Genomic DNA, 17,275 nt, shown 5'->3' on the forward strand with positions numbered 1-17,275 from the left:
CTTCGAATGTCAAAGGAAGGCACCGACATTAAAGAAATATTGCGGATGTTTTGCAGAAACTCAACATATTTATAACTTCAGAAAACTATATTTTTAGACTAATTCAATATGCAATATTTCAATATGCAATATGTTTTATTACTTAAAAAGTTAAAGCGATATTGGAATTTGTGAGGCTGACACATATATAATGCCACACCTCTCTGTAGTCATGAGAATGAAAACGTATGATAAAGCACCTATGTAGCAATTCGAGCACGTTCGCCAACAGATTTTGCGTTCTGTGAATGGACGATGACTTCGATGACAAGATGGACCGATGCCTTAGTCATTTTGTGTAAATATAACTGCGCGACTCCTACGCTTTCGAATGTCTATCTATATATCACCTCTTTCGATAACATCCGATTCGATCTAGTCTAGTTATTAGATGAATTTTAAAATTTATCGACGAAAAGTATTGACAACAAAGTTTATATAAAAAATATTTACAAAAAATGACCATTTAATTAGTTTTTTTAAATGCTAAAAATGTACAATCGGATTATCAGAAATGATTAATATGACTATCATGACTTCAATGAAGTGTTATTATCAAAGACGTAAAATATTATAAAATTGTCGAATGTCTGTAATCTTAGACAAATGCAAGTATTTGGCGAAAGATATTTCTCTTTACAATATGCAAATGTCTAATAGGATTTGTTACTTTACAGGGTATACGTTCGTACATCTGACGGAAGGCAAGGATGGCTACCTTCATCCATTTTAATGCAAACGGCACTTAGCGAAGAGACTTCATCAATGAGTCGGCCAGAAGATTCTCATTATCGACGAGAGTATGTATCTGCACTTAATTTTCAACTTTGTAAACGCGTTCTTATAATTTTCAATTATATTTGAAGTCAATCTTTCCTTCTATCTATACTTTATTTTATATCACAAACTTAATTACGATACTCTCAATCTTTGCAAACATTTTATGCTATAATTAATACAATTAACAGTAAGACAAAAATGTTTCAACATTCGCTTTGCTTACAGAGCTGTCGTGAAAGAGCTAATCGAGACGGAGGAAGAGTTCGGCAGGGATGTTCAGCTCGTCGTCGAACGTTATTTGAAGCCCCTCGACAATCCTGGCGTCCCGCGGGCCGTACGAGATAACAAAGAAATTATCTTCACTAATCTGAAGCAAATAGCTGATTTTCATAACACGTATGTATTTACAGCAACATAAGCTCATAGGAAAACGCAAAGGTGCGTTGCAACACTCTCAGACGAGCATTCATGGATACATTATACAATACCTGACACACTTCTGGTTTTTTTTTTAATTGGCTTTTATTCAATTTAGTGAAAATAAAGAATATTAGACGTACACACTTATTTTTAGGCGCAAATAATCTGTGAAGTTTATGAAATAATATTATAAATATTATAAATTTTATCTTCCCATAGATTCAGTATATTTACGGAGATTATACAGATTATGTATTATTATTTATCTAAATATTCTATTATGTGAATTACATAAAACATAAATAATTATTTTATTATTCACAATTGTGAACACATCGAAGAAACACATGCTCACTCGAGTAATTTTTTAATGTACATTTTTTGTTATTGGCTTATCAATTATATCACCAAAAGATCGGTACACAATACTGTATTATACACGATCACGTTATATACGCATACAATTCTCCACACATTATTCTTTCACTTATAGCGGAATACGATGTACAAAGCGTAAGTTTATCGTCGAAGCGTATTTTGTGTGATAGTGTGCTTCTTCGTATATGTGAACGTGCCCCCAAAAATTAATCTGTATCTATATTATCGCTTTTTGAGAACTTAATTACAATGCCCTACTTTAACGTTAGACATGATTTTAGATGTAACAAATCAAATATTACTGTAAAACTGCATAAGCTTGAAGTAAATATATATAGATATTTCTCTAATCTCGTTACAAAAGAAAATTATCATGTTACTTATGACATTGATGTACGACATTGGTAGAAGTTGATTTTGTACTGACTACGTTATTACTAACTCGACCGATGTTAATTCATCAGCACTTATCGATGTTGATCTTGCTGTTTTAATCTGAGATTAAATTAGATTCTAATTTCTTTCGTGAAACCCGTAGGACTCGTTTCCACCCTCTGTATATCAGTAAATAATAGTGACCATTTCTCAAAATATGCCACATTTCTTGGGTGACTAGACTACCCTTGCATTATGTATCGCTCCTAAATGAAGCGTGTCGCAATCTGAAGATGACACAGACTTCCATTCCGTAGCATGTTAGGCGTGGTGTGACTTTGGCATGATAATTAATTCCGGCCTTACTTAGATCGTTCGGCAGGGTGTTGATCGAGGGCGTCAAGTACTATGCGGATCAACCACGTATGCTCGGCAGAACTTTCTTGAGACTGGTAAGTGCATATACATTGTCAGTAATCGTTAATAATTATGTTGACGTTCGCATATTAAAATAATTATTTTTAATTGTATTTGTATAATTCTCTGCGCAAGAGCGCAAAATGAAATAGTGTTTCTTTGATATGTGAGAATTGCACTTTTGAAGATATAAAATGGAAATTTTTATGAGCGAACATTTTATGAAGAAATACATTTGACATTACGTTACGCAGCTAATGCTTTGATCGAATTGTTTAAAGTTTAAAATATAACAAACGCTATTCTATTCCAGGAGAGAGACTTTGACAAGCACGTGGCGTATTGCAGAGACGAGCCCGCTGCTCAGGAATTTCTTCAGACAAACGACGAAGTACGCGAATACTTTGAGGCAAGTTGTGTTCTATCATTACAATCGCGAATTTCTTACTAATTTGTGGATGAGAGTGTCGCTCTTAGATAAGTATTAATTACTAAGCTTGAATTAGCGAGACTGAAATGCGAGATTCAATTTCCAAACTAAATTGGATTACCTATAAAACTTAACCACGCGAATCGTAACAAATTGGCATTAATTATGTAAATATCAAGACTATAATATAGGTATGATGGCAAACTAATATTTCACTTTTCTAAAAATACTGAAAGATATATTTACGTCTAGGTGCAAAATCAAATATAAACTATTAACAAAATAATAATAATAATAATAATAAAATAAAAATATAAAAATAGATATAAATTAAATACTAGATACTGTGTGTGTGTGTGTATTAAAACGCACGTATATCGGCATATTATACATGATATTTTTATGTCTTAAAAAATATTTTCTGCAGACTGTTTATTACTTATTATAATAATATCTTTTAAAAGCTTTTGATCCAGCCTACATAACTGCTCTAAAACTTCAAAATAGATGTCTTTTTATTTGTAACTTCAACACGTCACGCGTGTTGCGAGCTTTTATCGGAATTCCATATTCGATCGCCGCGGCGCGGCGGCGGTATGGATCGGAGAAAATGATGTAATTATATAACATGCGGGGGATATATGCGGGCGTGTGTCCAGCCCTCGAAATAGCTGAGTTTATTCTTAACAGACGGAACATCTTTCGCTTCTCTTACCTACGACTGATAGTATCGAGATGCGTGCTATTCGGAAAAATGCGTTTTTATTAAAGTTCAGAATACACATCATAGACAATATTGTATATTACGACATCGACACTGCGATATTGTAGAAAAGAACATTTTCCATTGTTGAACGTTTTTTGTCACAACATAAAACTGTTTCAAGATTTATATTTATAATTTGCAACTTTTCTAATGTAAAATTATGTTATCAGTTAGATAGAACAATAAAGTGATTAATCTGGTTTTCAATAAGACTCAAATTCTCTGCGAAATTATTTTTATCGAGCAAGGTACTCCAGATTCTTATCGTCTTCCTGCGGATTCTTACGCATCCTTTACACGTGCTGGAGGACGAATAAGAGGAAAGAGATTGCTGCGCGATAGACACGAGAAGAACGCATCTCGGGACTCAGTGTATCGATGATCTCCGCGCGATCTTCGTGTTGTTTTCGCGCGTGGTCAGTCGCACACGAAATCGTCCGGCGTCTAAGTATAGCCGTTGCCGTATTGGTCTTCCGAGTTTGCCGCGGCGGCGGTTGCGAGCGCCCGAAGATTCCTCCTCAGTACCGCGGACCACTGACCACCACGCTGTCCGTATGTGAGAATCTCCGCGCGATCCAAGAAATCTGATCAGGAGCCGGACTCCTGTGCGCAGTCCATCTGCGAGCACCCTTCGCGACGACCGTACCTCGACGAAATACCTCGACCAGTACGAAGTACCTCGATCTCAGGGTGTTCCTTCCCCGTTCAAGGTGCGCGTCCAATGGCAAATACACTCTGCGTTCTCCGTTCTCCAAATGTTCTTCCGTTCTGCTATGCGAAAGTTGCGAGACGCCGCGATACGTCAATCCCGTGCGTCGTCGTCATCCCGTTGTGCGAACGTGGTGGCCACGCGCTCTGCGGGGGTGACACACACCCGCAGTTTGCACGCAAAATTCAGTCACACATCCAAAAATACACGTGTTCATTCCAAATCTTCCCCGCGGGTGTCGAATTACGGTGTCTCGGCAAATTCGTTCGTTGCGCCGCGAGAACCACCGTTGAGAGCACCTCGATCTCGGTTGTTAGCCCGAAAAACGTGCTATGATTTATCGGTTCCTCAATCTGCTCTAATTACGAGTCACGCTTCGTGAACTAGATAGATACGGAAATAGCAATGAGATTTGTGTATGCGCGACAGAATTTCAAGTTTGATATATTAAATTTATCATGAAAAGATTGTAAGTAGGAGAACATATAGCTTCAGTCCGAGATCACATAGATGGGTAGACGCATAAGAATAATGAAGGAACTCTTATAGGAATCTCGGTGAAAATTAAAGATCTAAGATTTGAACTCTCATTAATATAACTTTAATTTCATGTAAAACGTTTTGTGTATAGAATTTACACAGAAATTTGTTCTGAATATCTATATACCACGACGTTGACAAAACTGGACGTTCCAATCAGTCGTACCATCGCTTCGTTTCTTGCAGGAATTGAGCCAGACTCTGGGTGACGACAAGAGTATATCAGAACACCTGAAGCTCCCGATACAACGCATAAACGACTACCAGCTCCTGTTAAAGGTATGTAAAATAACATTTTGCTTTCATTTCGACGAGATTCATTGCAAGATCGCAATATTTTCTGTCTCATAATCTTATTATGCAAACACTCACGACAACACAAACGCATCATTAACTTGCGAGTTTTGAACAGCATCTTTAAAGAGATTATTTTCAAAAGTGAGTAATACAAGAATGTTTTAGTACGCTCGATACTTTTTTAGCTGATAAAATCGTGTAACGAGACAATATATGAGACAAAACTGAGTACACAAGATATACAGCACGACCTATATTTCCACTCGAATTTTATTGCGCCGGACGGAAATAGCGCGGCGCTAAAGCGCTTTCCACTTTGCCTTGAATTCGTGTCTCCTCGACATAATTATCACAGCCATTCATTCGACGTATACATTACAGATTAACGAGACGCGCGTCCTCTTAATTTTAAATCACGCAACAAAATTGCCATTAATATGTGTCTCTTAAGAATTTAGAATTAATTTAACAGATATTTTTATTTGTATTTAATTTTTTGCATAATAGAAAAGTATAGAAGAATTCTAGATCTAACCAAAAATTTGCATAATCTAACAATTGGATCAAGATTGTTCAAGTATTTATATAGTGTTCGTCGTGACATTCGTCTAAGCCACTAAGCCAAGTGGATTAATTTTATTAGCAAGTGGGCCAGTTGCCCGGGAAAATGAACATCAAGGCGGCAACTTTTACATTGAAGTATAAGCAAGAATGATTTGCGGTTAAATAGTTTTTGGCCTATACATTGTTTGTTGATAGCAGACCGCCGCCGCTCTAACGATTACGCGTTTTAAAATAAGCGTGGTAAACATTCAGAAATCTGAAAATATAACGTAGTTAATTATTCCTTCGTCGACATCAACAAGTTTGCTAAATTTAGAACAAGTGGAGTGTATAATCGTACGACTTCCTCTATTAAGAAATCCTTTCCGTTCTCACGCGATTAAAAGTTCCTTCGTACTTTAACGTAGGATATATCTTTCGATAAATCTGGCCTCTCTAAAAACGATGCGATAGAACATTTCGCGTTTGTGTTCGCACGAATGTGTGGGCGTTGTACGAATTTAGCGAGCTAAAAGCGCGCGTTCGTCTATATAGTAGATTATCTATCGAGTCACGACTTAGCTTCTATGGAAAAAGTCTATGCAAACACGAGACAGGTGCAAGCGTGGAAAATTGCGACGGTAATAATCGTATATCGAAGTATATAAGTTAATTCGGTCCAAGGATGAGACCTTGCGTAAAATTCGTGCGATCGTAGACGGACTGAAACGAATCTCACGTCGGTTTATTCCGTCGCTAAAGTTATCGAATTCATTAACTAATTGAATTTATAGTACAGAAAGAAATTAACGAGTGTATTTGCGCATATTCTTTGCAGGAGCTGGTGAAGTATTCGACCCGATTAGGCGAAAATTGCGACGACCTACAAAAGGCGCTAGAGTTGATGCTAGGAATCCCCCATAGGGCGACCGACAATAAATTTATAAGCAATATCGAAGGGTACAAAGGGAACATTCACAAACTTGGTAGATTACTCACGCACGTAAGTATATGTGTGTTAGAAGATAATAAGGAGAAAATTAGGAACTGGTCGTTTTGCTTGCGATAATAAGATACGAACAAGTAGAATTTTACCAATCGTAAAATCTTAAATTCTTGATTAGATAAAAATTGCGTTACGTGTTTTTCAGGAATGGTACACGGTTATTGATAAAGAAGGAAAAAGCAAAGAAAGATACTTATTCTTGTTCAAAGCACGAATTCTCATTTGCAAAGTCAGACGGATATCGGAGGACAGATCAGTTTTCATCTTAAAGGACATTATTCGAGTAAGAAAGGATCGAAAAGACGACATTGCAATATTTGCAATTAAACCGCATAGAATAATACAACACATTCGATGCTTTGTTCCAGTTACCGGAAGTAGAAGTGAAGGACCATCTCGACAACATACGATCGTTTGAACTCCATAATCCGGCTGTATCCAACTACCCCATCACTTTAGTAGCTCACAAAGATCCCGTGAAAGCCTGCTGGCTCAAGGAAATCCGTCAGTACGCGAGTGATTTGGTCGCTCTCGCCGAGCATGCAGCGGATGATCTTCAAGTGACCGAAGAAGTACCGGAAGGCAAGGACGAGCTCAGGAGTGAGGAGAAGCCGGTGCCGGTGAAAATCGAGCCGCCGCAACCGCAAGCCACAAATCCAGTGTTGCCTAAAACTCAGAGTAACCCGAAGGAAGAAGCAAAGGCGAAGACAGACACTAAGGACTCTACGAAAGTCGCGGAGAAGAGGAAGGATTCCGTGGGCACAACCGATACGTCGGAAATAAAGAAGACTAAGATCGAAGAAGCGCAAGCAGACATGTCCCGAAGATATTCCGCGAGTCGATACAGCGCCTCTTCGAAAGTCGTGGAAGGTGAGAGCTTGTTGGTGAAATCGTCGGGTACTAAAAATCTTTCATCTAATTTGATGTCGCATGTGGAAGCTCGTTAAAACTGGTAAATCGATGTTGCGCCAAACATATGTCGTTGTTGCAACGCTTATTATACATATATTTGTTTATTTGTCAAATTCAAGAATGTCGAGAATAATTTACGGAGGAGTCATTTCTGAAATATCGTTTCTCTCGGCAAAGTGCCAATAAATCTCGCACCATTTCATATGGTGCTCACAGAAAAAAAAAGAAATAATTTTAAGCATTCTAATCCGAATCTTATAAACGTACTATATGTCAAGTAGTAAGGTAGTTCCCGATTAATATCTCTGTAGAGTATTCGTCGGTATCGAGCAGTCGTAATGGCGTGTCCTCCTTCATGGAATCGGCGGCGTCCGCTGTCGAGACGAGAATGTCTTCCTCGTCGCAAGGGATGGGTCGGATATCGGAAAGCACGACTTCCTACGAGACTGCGATCGCCGGCGGTGGCACGGCAACGGACACGAATGTCGAAAGCAGAACTGCCAAAATCACTCTTGACACCGACGCCGGCAAACCGGTGTTTATCAAGACGATAGAGGGATGCAGTGTAGAACGTAAGTATGCGACGAAGTTTTCAACAGTTACATTATTGTTAATTACAGTGATATTTTTGTTAATTGATAATCGGGGGCGTACGAAAGTGTATAGCATTAAACGATCGCTAGGCATAATACGTACACTTCTCTCTTCGATTATCACAAGACATAAGATACATTTTTATTGTTTTAGCGATGCAACCAAAAAAGGCATTGATACACGCCATAGGTAAAGTGACACGTACTTTGCTTTAGTTTATCAGCGTTCACTGTTCTCTATATTTCTTTTATATATCTTTCCATGTTTTTTTTTATAGATCAATAGAGTACACGGCTTTTAGGCGTAATATCACGTGGCTGGTTAAACACGCTTTACACGCTAAAAATCATAGATGTTCGCTCTATACACAATATCTACACTAAACATTTACATTTCACTACACTGACACGTTATTCCGACATCAACATCATCTCTACACTCACAGACATTTGCAGTGACATATATTCACACTATATTGCTTCTTTAATCGTAAAGCGACATCAAGGCATTTGTTTAGAAATATATATTTATGTATATGTATGTTATATTGTCGACGAAATTTTTTATAGCAAATGAGTTCTTTGTCAGATATCAAATAGTAATATATTTTGATACGCACTTTAGAGTTTGTTCCCTGATGCACATTCATATTTTCATAAATCACGATATCAAAAGCAGTGTTATGTGTCATTCACACTTGATGTATATGTATATACGTATATGTAACAGTCAGATCGTTATTGTACATGTAATAACTACTGTAAATCCATTCTGGAATCATTTTTGTACTCCTCCCTATTTTGATGTTGAAAGGAATCACATTAAAGTACGGCACATTCGACGCTGTTTATTTTGAATATTTTTAGATATAGGACAGTCGTATTGGAATTGACGGACTCGCTTCTCATCGCTCTCATTTCCTTCGGAATCACGACGCATCGTTGCTTCGCGCTAACACGAACTGGTTTTTTTATAGCCGGGGAAGTTGCCACTTTCGAGTGCACGATGTTAACCAGTGACTCGACCACCAGGATGCAATGGCTGAAGGATAATAAACCGATGGAAGACAAGCTGGCCGATCGCGTCACCACCACGATGGCCGACAATACGTGCAAGCTTGAGATTCAGAACGTTCACGAGTCAGATTCCGGCATATATATCGCGCGTGCTCTGAATGCGAACGGCGAAGCGACGTGCACCGCTCAATTAGTGGTTCAACAATGTAAGTAACAATGTTATGATATGTAACAATTCTGAACACGATAAATAATTTTGTTTCTTTATTGATGTAAAATATTGTAGTGAGTTCAGAAGAGAAGAAGGCAAGGGCAGAAGCGAATGCTCCTATATTTTTGGTGCGTCTGAAGGACACCGAGCTCCTCGAGAATACCTACCTACGTTTCATGATTAAAGTCAAAGGAGATCCTAATCCGGAAATGAAGTTGTAGGTTTCAAATTTTCTCTAATGCTCTATTTATATTTTAGAATTAAAAACAAAAGAAAACAAGAAACTCTTAAATATTAAGTAACAAAAATTTAAAAGATGTGCCATAGACGTTAGAAGGATTTCGGAAAAATTGAGAGATCCATTTCAAACGTCTGTGGCCTGAGAAAAATCGATACATTAATACGCATATTTTCCTTAGCTTCAAGAACAGCACCTTGATCGACGCGAAGCACGAACGCGTGAAAATTATTCGGGACAACGCCGAGAAGGGATTTTACGAGTTGGTGATCGCTGACGTTCAGAAGCAGGACGCTGGAAAGTATTCCTGCACGGCTATGAATCGCTACGGCGAGGCTACGTGCGAGGCGGTCGTGACGGTGACAGATGAAAAGCCACTTTTCCAGGGTCTTCCCGAAGGTCTTCTCGAGCTTGGAACCGAGCCGCGATTTATTTGGATGCGCGACGGACAGACGTTCGATCCTGAAGAGAGATTTAAGGTTCTCTTCAAAGATAACGAGGACACTCTGGCACTGGTGTTCCAGCACGTGAAGCCCGAGGACGCCGGTCTTTACACGTGCGTGGCGCAGACTAGCACAGGTAAAAATTACATTGTGTGATAATTAATAATATTAATTCAATATTGCTCTGTTACGTTTTAAATATTATATTAATATTAACTTAGGAAAATTCTCAAATACTCTTAGGTAACATTAGCTGCAGCGCGGAGTTGACAGTGCAGGGCGCGGTGAATCAATTGTTGAAGGATCCAGAAAAACCGAAACTCCAAACAGAATCGAAGCAGTCCGAGGTGAGCGCCGGTGGTTCCGCGATGTTGGATCTGCAGGTGAAGGGTTATCCCAAGCCGGACATCAAGTGGACCAAGGATGGTCAGGAGATCATAGCCGGTGGTAGAATCAAGTATCTCTGGGAAGACGAGGAATCCTTGTCACTGGTGATTAAACAGGTCACCGCTAAAGATGCTGGCGTTTACACCATCACGGCGAAGAATGATCTCGGCGAGGATAGCACGCAGATCGAGCTGATCGTGAAGTCCGCGCCGAAGATCACGAAGAAGCAGTCAGATATGATAATTCTCATCGAAGAGACGGGCACGATGACCGTGCAAGTGGAGGCCACCCCGGCGCCGGAAGTGACCTGGTACAAGGACGGTCAGTTGATCGAAGAGAGCGATCGTATCAAAATTATCAAGGAAGGCAGCGATACGTACAAGCTTGTGATCAAGAACGCCAAACTGAACGACGCCGGTTCATACTCGATTGTCGCGCGAAATGAGATCAATCAGACGACCGAGATCTGGAAAGTCGGCATCAGATGCCCGCCAAAGATTAAGAAGGGATTGGGCGAGCCACGAGTAATCAATGAAGGCGATACATTGAATCTCTTGATCGAGGTGGAGTCCGATGGGGAACCAACAGTCAATTGGTACAAGGACGGGCAGCTTTTGACGGCGAACGATCGCACAAAGATGACGAAAAACGGGAATAATTATATACTCACAGTTAGCGGTGCAAAGGTGGAAGACGCGGCGATTTACAAGGCCGAGGTGGTGAACAAGCATGGAACAATTTCAGACGAGACGAGAGTCAGGGTACATAATTTAATCCTTTCATCTAAAGTTGACATTTTGAAATAATCTTGTATATCCTGCTCAAAACATATCTAAAATTTATTTGGAATTTAGCAAATTAATAGCGAATTCTGCAATCATGTAATTCTAATGTCTTTCGCGATATTGTCGCAGGTACGCGGTATACCGAGGTTCAAGACGAAACTATGCGACATCAGTGCGAACGAGGGCGAATTGAACATTGAATTCGTGGTTGAAGTCGAGGGCTTCCCAAAACCAAGCGTGCATTGGTTTCTAGGCGACGTTGAAATCACGGAGAAGCGCACTGAGTATACTCGCGTGGAAGAGGGCGACAATTATAAGCTCGTCATCAAGGAGGTGAAGACCGAGTTGAAGGGCCGTTATACCTGCAAGGTGCAGAACGAGTACGGCGAGAACTCGAGCAGTTCCAACTTGACAGTGAATACTCGGCCGAAACTTTTGAAGAAATTGGCGGACCAGAGGTTGAAGGAGGGCGAAACGCTGAAGTTGACACTCGAGGTGTCCGGCACGCCGGATCCGGAAGTCAAGTGGTACAAGGACGGCGAGGAGGTGACAGCGGACGCCAGAATCAAGATTACCAGGGACAGCCAGCGCAACGAGAGCTACGATTTAACGGTGACGTTGCTGAAGGGCAGTGACGGTGGCTTGTACGAGGTGCGGGCGGAGAACGAGCTGGGTTACGTCACCAGCAAGAGCAAAGTCATCGTGTTGAGTAAGTTTCCGAGCCTCTTTATCTTCTTTCCTAACTCTGGAACTCGACTCCATTCAACGCGAGCCTAAATCTGGCTACAAGTTTATTGTATCACAAATTGTCAAATTTGGTATAATAATAACGAAATGATATTAACGCGATATATATATATATATATATATATATATATATATATATATATGATGGCAAAATGATCAATTTGCAAAATAGCAATATTTCTTCTGAAGTGAGAGATCATATTTGATATTACAATCGAGTTCCAGAGTTAAACACGGGGATAATTTTGGTAGAGTTAAGAAAACTTTACAACAAAGATTATCGTGATATTTGCTGGAACGGTGGTCAGTAATAATAAACAGCTAGCATACATTTCTATAATTTTTGAAAAATCGCAGCGGTAAAAGTCGTCGTGTTTCGACAGCGTTCAGTAAGTACTAAATGTATAAATAAAGCCGTATTCTCATTTCATTCTCCCAATGTGATATCTTGGGAGTATTTTAAATGGCCTTTAACGACGAGGTCTTCAATCGACACAGTTTTTTCATAGTTTTTGTAGCTGTGTAAAAGATCCTGTGTGTAGAAAGAATTCTCCTGATTTCCTTAAACGAAAGGGAGGAACGTCATTTTCGACGCGTCACATTATTGACGTTGACGCAAAATGTGTTCTTTGTTTTTTCTTCCTGTATTCTTATTAGTCCACTTGTAGATAATTATAAAATCGGTTTCATGTTGGCTCCAAAATTCTTCCGATCTTTTGTTGCTAATTCTTTTGAATCTCCAAGTGTCATAACATATATGTTGATATATCGCGTCTTGAAACACGTCATCACATCAAAGACTCGAAAAAATGTACTTCCGTAGCTGAGACGGAAGATGAGAAGGTCGAAAAGATAGAGCCTCCGAAAGAGAAAGCCGAGGAGGTGAAAGTGGAGGAAACACGGACGAAGAAATTGGTGAAGGAACAATTGCCGCAGGATGAGACTCTGCGCGCCGAAGAATCGGAACCGGAAGGTAATCATATGTGCGCTAAATTGGCTAACTTGGCTAGCTAAATTAGACTGCGTAGGAGTGAGAAACGCAGAGTTTTGACTTTGCTGCATTTGGAACGCAATGACGCTTTGACAATTACAGCATCCGTGACGTCACACGCTTCGATAAGGGTTTCATTACACGCTATAGGAAAAACCTTTTTATTTTAGAACCAAAGTATCTTCTAGATAATTAATATTAAAGAATACTGCATGCGCTAGAGAGCCAAATTAGGTTTTTGTGACATTTTTTGCAATATCTAGAATTTTGAAATTTTGTTTGATTTTTCTTTTTTACGTGTATTTTCATGTGTTGATGATTAGAAACACATAGTGTCACCGACCGTTTCTTAAAAGTTTTTTAAGCGTTTTTTTAAGTGTTATTTAAGTGCACAATGACAATTTTAGAAAATTAAGTAGAGAATTAGGTCGTGTGATACGCGCACCGTAATTTATCATGCACAAATACGCACGCACGCACGCTACGTAACTTAGCAATATCGAGAAGGTATCTGGTTAAGAGTCATTTAGCGGTAGAAACAATATCTGATAAATTTAGGTCGCGTCAAACTGGAGAAACAAAACATCCAAGTAATTCAAGGGGACAATGAAACAATCACGATCTCTGTGGCCTCTACAACATCACACGAAGCTATACTTACAGGTAACTTTACGTATTCCACACATTATCATATACCTACGGATTATCCAATCGACATAAAAGTTTAAAAGATGTGTTTCAGAACCCTGCAAAGTCTTTTAGACACTTGTCATTTGGATACTCCGTATAACTAACAATCGCACAAACAAACAGGAAACACGAAACCGTGATACGTCTCCTGAAAACTGAGTATGCTTAGACTTAAAGATTGTTTTGCTTCAAAATTTTTCATTATCGTCTACTTTCAACATAGACGATCGTATTTATATCTGACTCATAACATCGTGATTTAAGCAATAAACGTGCGATTTATGAAAACAGTTCTATGATCGCAACTCTCTAGTAACAGTATGAAGAGATCATTTCTAAAGATACGGAAGATACGCGCAATTGTACGTGGGATGCTGGTATATAGTCGAAGGTATTAGATCAGGTCGTTCGCAGGTCGTCCCGGTGAAAGTCACACGATCAGCAAGATGACGGCGACCAAGGTCGAGTGTCGGGAATTCGGTGTCGAATCGGGACCTCGTGTTGAAGAAGTCGCCTCTTACGCTTACACTGTGCAAGAAGAGAATTCCAAGCCGCAAAAAGGCGTATTGATCGAGGAATTTTCAGAAACTGAGGAAAAGAAGTCAAATTTAGGTGCCAATCGCGGATTCGTCACGATTGTCTCCGTTTCCGACGACGAGTCGACCTTGAAGGCATTATCGCGAGACGTTAGCACGGAGGACGTGCAATCGGCCGATCAACTCCCAGAGGATCAGAAAACGACGAACGGCATTCTCGATGAGCTCTCCTTCAACGGTACGCCAGAAGAGAAAACCTTAGAAGACATTAAGTTACATAGAATCTCCAGGATCGCAGAGACCATCGCCGAGGAGCAATCCTTGGAAGAGCCGTTGTCGGCGGCGCTGTCGGATCGAACTCTGAAGCGAGAAAGTTTGGACGTGAAGACGATAAACTTGCCCAGTCAAAGCTCTACGATTAGCGACGCGAGTCCAGTGAAAAAGGTCGCGGAGCAAACTTTAGATTCACCAAGCTCAGCCGTCGAGTTATCGAAAGAAACGGCGAAACTTGAGAAGACAAAAACCTCGACGTTGTCGAACGAAACGTTGTCAAGACAGAGTTCTCAGAAGGCGCAGCTCGATGACGACGACGACGAGGAAGTCGACGAGGAGATGAAGAACCTTTTAGCTCGTGTTAAACGGCAACGTAGCGTATTAGACGAAATCCTCGATAAAGAATCGGGCAGAGAGTCAGGTACGACCGCGAGATTCCCGGTAGCTTCAGCAGCTAACTCTAATCTCTAAGTACTACGACACGTCGAGACATATATTGTTGCATCACCTCTACTTATGGCTGACAGATCTATCTCGCTAATTCTATCACCCTTTCCTCTTTCTCGCATGTGTGACGCTCTCATAATTTCATTCGCGTGGAAACATAAAATATCTATTGACAGTTCATTGATGGGAAATTATATTAAAATGATAGGTACTTGTAATTTTTTTTAAATCCCATCTGCTCTTTCTTTTTTGGTATTTTTAATATATATACATATATTAATATAATTTTATTTATAATAATATTTATAATATATATTTTATTTTTAATATAAGATTAATTATGTTATATTAATTAATACATTATTTATGCTTCCATGCGCAATATTAACTATCTGTATCCTTGGAATTTCGATTACTCTTCGCCAACTTAAAAGAAATATCAAGGTAAGATTGCAGCTTTTATTCTAAAATACGATAATCAATTTTATAATCTTCACTATGCGGTTTTCTGAGCACCTATTTAATCAAGAGCTTCTAGGTAAGTATACTAAGAACGTAATACCTAAAGCACAAATGATAAACGGACAAACGTATCAGTAGTCTTCATTTAAACTTATATTTGTATGTATTAATTAGAAAGAAAAAGACTATATTGTTATCTTCGTTAATATATATTATATACCACATAAATTTAAGTAAATTAATTTAGATAATATTCTCACTATCACAAGTTTTAAGTAGTTTATTTTAATCGTTTAAAGTTAATCAAGTGTTTGAAAATCGAAATTAATTGGTACAAAAAAAATACAATGTAACGAAATAAATTAAATTAGAATATCACATATATATTTTGATAAATTAAAATATATATCTTAATAGCGTTTTTTGCAGAAAAAAGATTTGATTGCATAACAACATTCTTTGGCTGACTATACTCTGATGCATTCTATTATCACCAATTTATTATTGATAGGAGGAAGGGTTTGTTTAAACCAGGCATGCTTCCATGCAAAATCAACGTTTTGATATGTATAACGATTCACTATTCGCATCTCATTCCTCACAGCCCCGCCTCACGTCGTGAGCACAGATCTCACCGATCGAACGATCTTCGAGACACAGAGTACGAAGTTCGTGGTGAAAGCCACTGGTTTACCAAGACCAGACGTGAAGTGGCTCAAAGACGGTAAAGCTCTTCGATCCGGGGACCGAGTGAGGATCGCAACTTCCGGGGAATCGTACGAGATGGATCTTAGCAAGGCCACCCTCGAGGACGAGGGTCTTTACATGTGCGTTCTGACCAACAAATTGGGCGAGGAAGTCGTGGAAGGCTACCTAACAATCGAAACCGTCGACGAGCTGCGGAAACCGAGATTTATCGAGCCTCTCAACGATGTTGACGTCGCTCTCGAAGCTAACGGCGAATTTAAAGCCGTCTGTACGGCCGATCCGGTCCCGGACATCACATGGTATATATTTACAGTATAGATTCTAAGAAATTTTCAGTAAAAATAGGATTTTATTTAAGCAAAAAGATATTTAAAATGCGTAGAAATGTGTTAAAATATAGTGTGAAATAATAGAAAAATTATCTTTTTTCTTATTGTTTCAATCTATAAGTCTATTCTTTCTTAAAAAATATATTTATATGTATAATTAGATTTCATTAATTAAACTGAAAAATGTTATTTTGTACACGTATGTGTTTTTTCAGGTATAGCAATGGTCACGAAATTCCGGCTGATGATTCTAGAATTAAGTGGACCATTACTAACGGACCGGCAGCGGATAAATTGACAGAAAGTAAAGTCACATTGAAAATACCGAAGTGTACTAAAGAAGATACCGGAGAATATACTTTAAAGTTAAAGAATAAATGGGGTGAAGCCGAGAGTAGCGTAAGTATCTAGAATATAGAGTAGAATATAGAGTGTAATAAAACCGAAAAATATAGAAGACTATATTCAATAATTAATGAGATTTTTGCTTCTTTAGGCATTCTTGAGTCTTCTGTTGCAACCAGAAATCGATAGCTTTAGAGATCACACTGAGTCGGTTGACGAGCGAGTTGAATGGCAAGCTATTATCAAAGGAAATCCGAAACCCGATATTAAATGGATAAAAAACGGCACGGAGCTGCAAAAGAACGAACATTACGATATGGAAGAAGATAAGAGAAATTGTAAATACAAACTCATTATTAAAAAGCTCAGTCTAGAAGATGAAGGCGTCTATACCGTTGTGGCAAAGAATTATTTGGGTGAAGCAAGCGCTCAAGCTACTCTCACGCCTCACAGTAAGTAAA

The 17,275-nt window shown here is 39.0% G+C and overlaps 1 protein-coding gene across 5 annotated transcripts in view; it reads left to right on the forward strand.

Moving 5' to 3' along the window:
- The window catches only part of LOC112460002 (obscurin), a 35,918-nt gene that overhangs the window by 9,732 nt on the left and 8,911 nt on the right, over nucleotides 1–17,275 (forward strand). The window contains exons 4-24 of one of the 5 annotated variants that reach the window (XM_025024404.1): nucleotides 717–839; nucleotides 1,045–1,215; nucleotides 2,363–2,444; nucleotides 2,723–2,818; nucleotides 5,041–5,133; nucleotides 6,533–6,697; nucleotides 6,846–6,983; nucleotides 7,069–7,570; nucleotides 7,924–8,184; nucleotides 8,360–8,395; nucleotides 9,183–9,428; nucleotides 9,509–9,650; nucleotides 9,853–10,250; nucleotides 10,358–11,262; nucleotides 11,416–11,995; nucleotides 12,857–13,006; nucleotides 13,583–13,687; nucleotides 14,129–14,944; nucleotides 16,037–16,439; nucleotides 16,685–16,868; nucleotides 16,966–17,266. In XM_025024404.1, coding sequence (XP_024880172.1) covers nucleotides 717–839; nucleotides 1,045–1,215; nucleotides 2,363–2,444; nucleotides 2,723–2,818; nucleotides 5,041–5,133; nucleotides 6,533–6,697; nucleotides 6,846–6,983; nucleotides 7,069–7,570; nucleotides 7,924–8,184; nucleotides 8,360–8,395; nucleotides 9,183–9,428; nucleotides 9,509–9,650; nucleotides 9,853–10,250; nucleotides 10,358–11,262; nucleotides 11,416–11,995; nucleotides 12,857–13,006; nucleotides 13,583–13,687; nucleotides 14,129–14,944; nucleotides 16,037–16,439; nucleotides 16,685–16,868; nucleotides 16,966–17,266 — 5,897 coding nt within the window. The remainder of the gene's footprint in view (nucleotides 1–716; nucleotides 840–1,044; nucleotides 1,216–2,362; nucleotides 2,445–2,722; nucleotides 2,819–5,040; nucleotides 5,134–6,532; nucleotides 6,698–6,845; nucleotides 6,984–7,068; nucleotides 7,571–7,923; nucleotides 8,185–8,359; nucleotides 8,396–9,182; nucleotides 9,429–9,508; nucleotides 9,651–9,852; nucleotides 10,251–10,357; nucleotides 11,263–11,415; nucleotides 11,996–12,856; nucleotides 13,007–13,582; nucleotides 13,688–14,128; nucleotides 14,945–16,036; nucleotides 16,440–16,684; nucleotides 16,869–16,965; nucleotides 17,267–17,275) is intronic. The other 4 variants (XM_025024405.1, XM_025024407.1, XM_025024408.1 and 1 more) reach the window with 4 other exon arrangements.

This window comes from Temnothorax curvispinosus, unplaced genomic scaffold, assembly GCF_003070985.1.
Source record: "Temnothorax curvispinosus isolate PA1 unplaced genomic scaffold, ASM307098v1 QBEX01010285.1, whole genome shotgun sequence".
Classification (NCBI taxonomy): domain Eukaryota; kingdom Metazoa; phylum Arthropoda; class Insecta; order Hymenoptera; family Formicidae; genus Temnothorax; species Temnothorax curvispinosus.